The 10,322-nt window shown below is 45.7% G+C and overlaps 1 protein-coding gene across 1 annotated transcript; it reads right to left on the bottom strand.

Moving 5' to 3' along the window:
• Window positions 1-2,132: 2,132 nt before the first annotated feature.
• Window positions 2,133-5,114, bottom strand: LOC144734677 (uncharacterized). Its single transcript, XM_078616975.1, has 2 exons — window positions 3,027-5,114; window positions 2,133-2,140 (listed from the first exon to the last, which is right to left on the bottom strand). The coding sequence occupies exons 1-2, from the start codon at window positions 4,969-4,971 to the stop codon at window positions 2,133-2,135; spliced, it is 1,953 nt and encodes a 650-aa protein (XP_078473101.1). The 5' UTR covers window positions 4,972-5,114.
• Window positions 5,115-10,322: the final 5,208 nt, after the last annotated feature.

Here is a 10,322-nt window from a genome sequence, read left to right as displayed (position 1 = left end):
ACATTTAAAAAGAGAGAGAGAATGCGTCCGCAACCGGTGGGATTTCGTCTGATTTGACACAGCTCAGACGAGTCGAGATTACAAGCGCGCTGTGGTTCACGAAATCTTCATCCTTGAGCTGTACAGCCCTGTTTTACGCGTGTCCGTGCCCCCAACTACATCCTCCTTATCCGTAGAAACAATCTGAGCTCCAACTCTTAAAAAAGTAAATGCTTTTTTTTTGTCTCTTAAAAGCGTCGCCTCCACTGGCAAACCACAGTCCAAGACGTTTCGGGACGTGTCCCCGTTGTGGGGAATCACCAAACACAAAGTTGCGCTCGCGGATGCAATTACAGCGCGGATGAAAAATTCATCAAGAACTTTCGGTCACGTTTCTCCAATTTGCATGTGACTTCGCATACTCACTGGCACACTCCCCCCGCCCCCCGTCAATCACATGCATGGAATCCCATTCCCTAGCAGCGCAGCAGCAAGCACTCTGCTTCTTTATCTTTCATTCCCCTCTATGCCTTCACTTAACCGCTGTCTTAAATAAAGACGTTGGCGCAATTGTTCACTGATATATATTTTTTTTTTTACCGGAGCAAATTGTTGTATTGAACAGAGGATGGACATACCATTTGCTTGCTCTGCCTTTTATTTGTTTATGTATGATGATAATAATAATGTACTGCTTTATACAGCCACTGCTGGGTGAAGGCCTCCCCATGCACACCGCGTTAGTGATATTTCAGCTGTTTGACCACTCTTCACCATGCTAGTCAGTGTGGTCTGGTGCAGGCAAGACACCGGACTTTGTTATGTTGTCACTCGCAACTAATGATAGTCATGGATTCAAATAGCAAACAGATCACCAGGTTCACAGTCCCGTGCCACCTCCTTACCCTTGTGTATGTGTTTAAAACAACTAACACTAATTTTAAGTTTGTTTTAACGACCGATACGATTAAACACATTTTATTTCATGTAAGATCGTGTAGGTATAATGCACATTGTTTTTGCCAGGTGCACGCCTGTCATCCAGGCACTGAATAGGCGAGGGTTGGTGGATCACGCAAATGTTGTGAAACTCCCTTCCAGTAGGCGTCAAGGTGCTATTATTATTACAGAACACCGATTTATGAGTTCACAAGCACCCTATGTACGGGATTGAATGTTTCCCCCTTGCACGCGTGGGTTTTCTCTGGGTGCTCCGGTTTCCTCCCACATGTAAATACTAATGAATTGGATAAAACACCTTCATATATAGAGGACCACTGAACTTGGGAAATAGTTAGCGCCCGTTCACCGCTTGCCTGTGATTTATTGAATCCCCTGAGTCATTTTCTCTTTGAGAGTAAGCGAATACTGCGTGCATTACCAGTTGAAATTATCATTATAATTATGATACATTTTAACTATAACCCTCCAGCACCCGACAAATACAATAACATCAAAGTTGTCACATGCGCAACGAAGGAAGGGATTGTGGCAGCAGTGGATAGGTCATGGCTCCTGATTATGATTGGCAGAGGTTTATGGACACAGGCTGAAAGCACAGTATTGCACTGACATTTGTTGTAGTTAATGGACTTATAACCGAATTTTGCAATATGCTACTTATACGGGCAATGAGTCATCCTTCAGATCAGAGAACACAGAGCAGTAGAGTTTCTGTGCACCTTTCACCGCTGCTGCAAGGCTTTTAGAACATAAGATGTAGCCGGTGGAATTCACATTAAAACACTGGCATTTTGTCTTTATTGTTATATTTCATTCCAACATATCTGCCTGTGTTTGAATAAAGGGGGGGATATTTGTTCTGGAGTGGAAACAGCCTGCAGGACGCCATGCACAGCCCACTTTGTGTGTCTACCAGGGGAGATGTGTGATGGCACTGTGTGTCTATAAGGGGAGATATGAATCGCATTGTGTCTTCCAACATAGATGTTGACGATATTGTATCTACAGATGTGCACAATGGCAGTGTCTACCTGGAGATGCATGATGGCATTGTGTATCTACCAGGAGATGCATGATGGCTTTGTGCATTTCCAAAAATGTGTGATTTACTTGCGAGAGAATACCCAATAGTGCCCTCGTGAACGGCAATGAAAGTTGTCGTGGAAAGATGGACCGAGGCCCAAGGTTGCTCACATACCTGTCAACCCACACGGTTTACCCCGCATTCATGTACAGGGAAATTGAGCTTTCAGGTCCGTATGGCATACAGCCGTTTCAGTACGGGACTTTGTGGGATGAACGTTGAGATGTATAAGGGCACGGGGGGGGGGGCAATCAAGGGCAGAATTGGTCTGTAAACACATTCCTGCGGAGGGAGCTGGTAGGAACGTTGGGTTGCTCGGTCAATGGCCAGGGTCAACGACGGCGTGGTGTATTCCGCAAATATGCCCGACTGTGAGGATGGGCACAAGCCGGCGTGAGTAGGTTAAACGTTGAGTTTTATAAGGGCACCACAGGGTGACCAGCCCCTCCCCACCCTCCCCACCCAGCCCCTCCCCACCCTCCCCACCCAGCCCCTCCTCACCCTCCCCTCCCCACCCAGCCCCACCCTCCCAACCCAGCCCCTCCCCACCCTCCCCTCCCCACCCAGCCCCTCCCTCCCCACCCAGCCCCTCCCTGCACGACGGACGGACGGACACAATAATCCCCTGTGGGCTGGTGTAACCAGGAGGTTCCTACCAGTATAAGGTAGGCAGTGATAACAGGTATGTGCTCATCACAATTGCGTGCTTCGTAATTTACTTTATTTTCCGCAATATATATAAGTAATATCCTCTGCCTGGAATAATCAACAGAGAGAGAGAGAGTCAACGTTTAATGGCATTGCCCGACATGCAGCCTGAACGTATATTACCCTAGTGCACGTAAGGAAGGCGCCTCCCCACCCCGCACGCACCCCAGCAACACGAGATGCCCTCCTACATCAACACACACCCGTTGGCAGCACCGACAGTGCGTCGTTGTTGGTTGTATAGAAATCCTCTCGCAAAGCGTGACACAAAGCGGGCTGGTGGCAGTTTTACCTTTCTTGACCGTAAACTCCCCCTCGTTCGCCTCCGTTCCCTGGTGGTAGAACTCGTCCATGAGGTCGAACGAGGCCGTGCGGACGATTTCGCCCGTCATGCCCGCCTTGCCGCCTGCCTCCTTTTGCCGAGAAGCTTTCTTCCCCCTCTCGTCAACCTCTTCTCCCTCCCCGTCATCTTCATCGTCCTCCTCCACCGGCTCCCTTCGCTTCTTGCTTTTGTTCTCGCCCCGTTTCTCCTTCTGCTTTGCTTTGTCTTTCGTCCTGACCGGGTCCGCAACGTCGCCGTTGGCAGTTCTCTCCATGTACACCACGTCCTCCGCTGCCTCGTCCTCTTCATTCACCTCGGCTGGGTCAGCGACGGGCCCTTTCTTTTTCTTGCCACCTGTTTTCCCCTTTTCTTTGCCTTCCCGCTTGCCTTCGTCCTTTGCTCTCTTCTCTTTCCTCGTCCCCTTTTCTTCTAGAGTTATCGCCTCCGTGTCGGCAACTGTTTCAGAATTACTCAGCTGCTCCTCATCCACATCTTGGCTCGGTTTCTTTTTCTCCTTCTTCTTCTTTGTTTTGTTCCCATTGTTATCTCCGTCCTTTTCTTTCTGCTCCATATCTCGCTCTTCCGAGGCATCCTCTTTGACTCCCTTGTGCCTATGCTTCTTTTTAGATTTTTCAACACCTAAGTCGCCATTTTCAGAAACCTCCTCTTTTGCCTTTGAGGAATCTTTTCCTTCCACGTCTTTGCTTTTCCCGTGACCATCTTCCGCGTTCTTACGTGACTTTCCCCCTTTCTTTTTATCCACGTTTGGAGCCATGTCTGGCACGTGCTCTGCATCTCGGTGAGTGTCCTCCTCCTGTTTCGATTTTCCCTCCCTGCGTCCGCCCACTTCCTTGCTCTTGCTTCTTTTAGACTGCTCTTTGTGTTCATCATCCTCGGCAGCTTTTACCTCCAGCTGCTCCTCATCCACCTTTCCTTTCCGCCGCTTCTTTCCTTCCGCAACAGGAGGTTCAACTTCTGGCTGCCCTTCCGATGGGGCACTTTCCCTGGCTTCTTTTTTGGTCCCTTTGCGCTCTTTCTTCTTACTCCGTGGAGCTTCTTCCAGTAATTTTTCACTTTCCTCATCGCCTCCATCCTTACTCAATCTCCCTTCCTTTAATCGAGAAGGTTTCTTTTTTGTGGCCACTTTCTCCGTCTCATCCTGATCGTCGTGTGACCTGCCATGCCTCTTGTCTTTCTTTGGTGGTTCACTTTCACTCTTCTCTTGTTCGTCCCTCACTTTCCTACGTTTGGGCTTCTTCTCAGACTCCTCCTCCACGTTGCCATTAGGCTTTGCCTCGACGTGCTCTTCCACACTCTGCTTTTTCTCCCTCTTCTTGGGTTTATCTGCTGCTGCTGTTTCGGCTTCTTCATCCAGAGGAAGCCTTTTCTTTTCCCTGCTTTTTGCATCCCCTTCACCCTTACCCGTCGGCCGCCTCTTCTTTTCGACCTCGGGCTCCGAAGCATCATCGGCGGGAGCATCGTCGCCCCGCGAGTGATCCCTGCTCGGCGACTCCCGAGCAGATTTTTTAGCTTTGCTCCTTGGCTCGTCCTTTCTTGAACTGCGCGAGCGTGGCCTCTCGTCCTCGTCCCCGTCACCGTCGTCCACGGGAGCCTTTTGCTTTTCTCGCTTTTTCCCCTCCCTGTGGTGCTCCTTCTTGCCATCCCTCTCCCCGGGCATCGCTGGTTCGGCAGCAAAGCTCCAGACGGCAGCGAAAACTTCCGCGCGTCCCCCACCTCTCTCGTCCTTCTCGCACTGGTCCCTCGCCACGTGAGGCTCGGGCATCTGTTTGAACCTGATCAACCACAACGCCTGGCCGAGGAAACCCCACACTCGAGCCCATTTCATAATTGATGTTGATGAAGCAACCTGAGCATCCCCCATAGTCTGCCAACATACCCCGCACAAGCATCCCATATGTGTCCACAAACCAACTCCATTATTTACCTTGCGCGTGCGTGCGTGTGTGTTTTTGGCACGCTTACTCGTTATGCATTGCTACCGTGGTATATTGCGGAGGATTTAAAATAGCATCGACCGAGGATCTGCCATGTCAGGTCAACAGTGCGACTCCTGTCCACGTTGTCTGCCTGTCAACTGTCAGGTGGCATCGCATGGGATGTGGAGAAATGCTGCCACCTATTGGTGGCTACTTCCTTGACGTCTGCTGTTTTTTGAATGATGCTTCGTGTGACAAGCCAATGTTCCATCGCGTTTTTGTTTACACTGCAGTAAAAAAAGAAACAGGGGACAAAACACAGACTGGGAGAGGGTCTGGTTTTCAAAGCAAATGCCTTGAAGACATGCACTATTGCGTGTCATAAGCTACAGTGTACATTTTTTATGCAAACAAGATAATGATCAACCTTATAAAATACAGTATTGCTTTATCCCCAATGTAGCCCAACTGGATTCCATTAAGATTAACAAACGAGCCTCTAGACTTGAGCAGCATTTCAAGTCTTTGTTCAGGCATCCGTATTCAACAAGACATTGCCCTGTGGAGGAGGCGATTCTTGAACAAATATAGCATAATGGTAAAGACAAATATGCTGTTGTTCTGTTTCACTGGATTTAATGAGGTTTTTTCTGCCTTAACAAAATATTTCACGTGGTACACTCTTATTAGTTAGATTTAGATGACACACGTTACATTTATTAATGACGTTTATCGTGGTCCTATCATGTTTTCATTACGCATTATGGTTCACCAGTCCTGTTATATATTGCTGCTCTGAGATCCGTTATAGTTCTTGAACACATAATAAATACACATTGATGGTGATAATAATGGCTAAAATTGTATTTTTTTCTTTCCTTTTGTCCCCAATTATATATCAGTTGTGCTATCGTCTTCCTTTCATAAGATGAAGCAATCTCCGTTTTGAACAATACAGCCAGCATTACATCACCCTGTGTCAGAAAATGGCCCCAGGAGTTTGTATCAGATCAGAAGTGATCCGGTCGAAGTGGTCTGGTAAACATCTTGGTTACCGGTTTTCCGCATAGGTTTAGTCGTAAAATATGTTTTTGGCATTTTTAACTGAGAAACTAAGGGAGTTGCCGCAGTGTAATGGTTAGTGCAGTGGACTTGCAATCCGGAGGTCACTAGTTCGATTCCATCTCCTGACGCTGTAATTGAAACATTGGGCACGTTTCTTAAATTCCCTCGACTCTGTCCACCAAGCAGTGCAAATAGGAATGCCACAGTGAATCGGCAGGTCGCGTGCGGTGGGGTAAAGTTTGGGTACGTCCACCTTTTCCAAGACCAAATACTCTCTAGAGCAGCGGTGGTCAACTGGCGCATCACGGGCCGCATGCGGCTATTTCATCCACCACATGTGGCTCAATCGAAGGGGAATAACGTAGAACGTGCTATCACGGTTGCAAAGAATAATAATGACTGTCTCCCATGGTGTGCTGAAAACTCTCTGTGTACACGTGGCTTTTTGCAGAAATCATGGGTACTTTTTGCTCTCGGTCTTGTTACAGGTTGGCCACCCCTGCTCTTGAGTAAGCAAGCAAGTAATTGCACGGTTGTACATTTACCTTGTGATTGACAATTGAGAGCAAATGTACATGTAGCATGTGGTGTCTTAGGCAGTTGTGCCGTTTTGTACCTACGCGGTTGCAATCAGTGCATCAGTTGATGATTTTGGGAAGCAGAAATTGGCTATGAAATGTTACCGGTGTACAGGTTGTCATTAACAACCATGGCCTCTTCATAATACATTACTATGTAGCCAAACTGTTCACTAAATGCATTGGCTTGTTGTCGTGGTTACTGGGAAATGTAATTTTGCAAACACTCCAAAACGTGTCATCAATTACTTTTAAGAAAACACGTCTTTCAAATGATAGTCTACTTATTTTATGTCAGGAGACAAATACCCATGAATAGATCTGTCACAGCAAGTAGTGCATCACCTTGTGTCTGTATTACCCTGCAAGATGAAGCAATTCATAGTAGGTGTCTTATGGACACTAGGTGGCACATTCTTGCATGTTCTGTAGACTGTAGAGTGTACAGAATTTGTTGCATGGAAATAACACTCCAATGTTAAATTTTTATTTCTAGAATATGGCAAAACTAGCAGAAACCCACGGAACTGTGGCCGTAAGTAACAACCCAAATATAACTGTTTTTTTTAAAGAAGTCATTGCTGGCCGTTCTGAATATATAAAACTGCTACACTTGAAAACTGTGTTTCAGCATGAGTGGTTGCAGTGACGTATCCAAAAGGGGCTGATGGGGGTGATCACCCCTTCCTTGAGACCCCAAGAGTTGGCACATTTCATTGATATTGACCAGAGAATATACTGTACGTGAAATGTTGTTGTTATTATTATTAATGTCGGGGCCCTATTAAAATAAAATGATTTTGGGAATACCCACCACCCCCTCAGGGAGCTCTAGATTTGTCTCTGCATGACTGACTGTCACCAGGCCCATCTACTACTCATATTCAACATTTAAAGAAGTAGGCATTTGTATCTTTCATTCGTTCACCTCATGCACGTTTACAATGTTTTCATGAAACACAAAACTAACATCACCATAAGTGTGTGTTTATTACATAGTAAGCCATGCACACTTGTTTTATAAGCTACTAGCGGGAAGTATCCGGCGTTGCCCGGGTGACAAAAATATATTTCAAAACGTCTCTTAAAAACCTCATAAATACATACACAGATACTAAGGTATTGTGAAAGCCGTTTGTCCATTTCTCCACCAACAAAATTATAAGAAGCTTGCAGAAGTCCTAAAAGTTATATAAAGTGGGGGGTAAATAGTTGATGTTAAAGGTTTCCGAAAATTGTCGACCCCCCCCCCTCCTCTCAAAAAATATCTTTACCCCCGTGTAGGTGTATATGCCTACACACCCTACATACAACAGAGTAAGTAGTATCTATTGACTCTACAGTTGTATCTACTGACTGTACAGTAGTATCTACTGAGCCAGTAGTAGCTACTGACTGTGTAGTAGTATTTACTGTCGGTAGCAGTAACGACTGACCGTAGTAGTAGTATTTACTGGCCCTACAGTAGTATCTACGTACTCTATAGTAGTAACGACTAACTGTATAGTAGTATCTGCTGAATCTATAGTAGTATCCACTGGCTATAATAGTAACTACTAACCCTATAGCAGTATCTACTGACTATATAGTAGTTGTCTTGCCTCACGGCAGATGTGGAGCGTGCGTTCACAGGAAGTTCCTGTTTTTTTATGCTAATGTTGGTCACGTGACCAGGAAGTGACGATGTTAGATTTCCACTGTACCACGCGGGCGTCAGCCATTACACAGATAAGTCAAGATGGCGGCACGCATCGCATCTCAGTGAGACCACAGCCGCACTTGTCCATTGTGGGAGCTTAAGAAGCATTATCTGTAAGTTGTTTATATTCCTATGATATTGGAAATGCTGTTGTAATGTTGGAATGACCGTTATAGCAATGTAAATGCCTTTATGGTGCCGTTAAGTTGTTGTAGTAAATACGAGGCCTAATTAGTAACGAAGCCTGTGACTTTCCTTATTGTGGATGTTACTTGTGATTTAGTAGGTCGAGTCAGACTTGTGCCTATGTTGCGATCCTGAGAGTGATGACGAAGTATCTCATCCACAGTTTAGTGTTAAGTGTAATGCTGTACATTTGGGGTGCAGTGGGATGAACTATGTGCCTGTATGCAACGCACCAGCTTGTGCCTTTGTCTAGTTGTTCAGGGGTAATGTGGGGGCCTGGTCCTTCCAGGATCTATTGTTATCTGAGACAATGTTCTGATGCTGTGGTGTTCATTGTGTGGGTGTTTCCGAATTATAACAGATGCTGTATCTGTGTTTTCTCACCAGTTTTACCTGTTACAATCAATAAATGACGATCGGAGTTGGACGGTCATCCTGGCTCCGAGGGTTTATTGAACACATGGTTATCTACTCGACTAGCGGTGCAACGCAGCGCACAGTGAGGCCGAGATAGTAGTATCTACTGACTATAGCAGTATTTACTAACCGTAGTGGTATATACTGACTGTTTAAGTATCTACTAACTTTATATAGCAGTATCTACCAACTTGATAGCAGTATTTACTATCACTAAAGCAGTGCATACCGACTGTGATGGTTCCTGCTATCACGACAGCAGTATATACCGACTTTGGTGGTATCTACTATCACTACAGCAGTGCATACGGACTGTGGTGGTCCCTGCTTTCACTACAGCAGTGTATCGACACAAGCACTGCTTTCCCCCTATGTTCCGTTTGGAATTGATAAAAGCTACCATACTGCCTCTACTTGATTACTGTGACATCGTATATAAATCAGCCACCAGTACTGTACTGAAGAAGCTTGACTCAATTTATCACTCGGCTTTAAGATGTGCATTGAACTGCCCATATAGGACCCACCACTGTGATCTCTAAATTGGGTCAAACATAACATCTCTTAATGATCGACGGCTTGTGCATCAGATCTTATATATTCACGATGTACTTACATAAAAATCCACAGACTACCTGCTGGATCTCCTCACTGTTTCGAAGAACAAATGTGACCTAAGGTATTCGCTCATTTACCAGATTCACATTCCTTATTGCCGTACAAATACTGGAGGAAGGGCGTTTGCAATTGATGCCCCCAGGGTCTGGAATGCTATCGCCAAATAAACTGCAACTTGGATCACTACCTGTGAGATCTTCACCCAAAACTGCTCTAGAGGAGTTGTACACCCTACCTGAAATCAAATGTATCGCTCCGGATGACCGCTACAACCGGATCCAGTTGGATCCGGTTGGATCCGGTTGTGGGTAATACACGGTGTCTTGGATGGATACCAGTTCCGACTATAATAATCATTATTATGGAAATTTGATGTAGTTTAGGGATCAGTACACTAAGCCAGCACCACTGATATCCTGGGTTTCAATTCAGGTTTTGAGCTACTCGTTGATTCAATCAGATTCTCCAGTGTAGGGAGTTGGTGGTCTCATCCTGGTCACAAATGACCACACAAAAAACATAAACAAATTTTTCAAAATAATGACTCTTATTCCAGTCCTGAGAGTGAGAAATGTTGGTTTTTAATATGCAGCAAATGATCTTTGCAGGGTATTAAATTGTCTACTGCCAGTGTAGATACACAGGACTATTCAAGTGACATCAGAAGTGTTCCTGTGACATCATTTTCCAGAGCTCTTCCCTGACAGTGTGATGCACTGCTACAGTGAGGGAAAAAAGTATTTGATCCCCTGCTGATTTTGTACGT

The sequence above is a fragment of the Lampetra planeri genome, chromosome 3 (genome assembly GCF_965212315.1).
Source record: "Lampetra planeri chromosome 3, kcLamPlan1.2.h2, whole genome shotgun sequence".
Lineage (NCBI taxonomy): Eukaryota > Metazoa > Chordata > Hyperoartia > Petromyzontiformes > Petromyzontidae > Lampetra > Lampetra planeri.
This window is presented reverse-complemented; position numbering and strand designations above follow the sequence as displayed.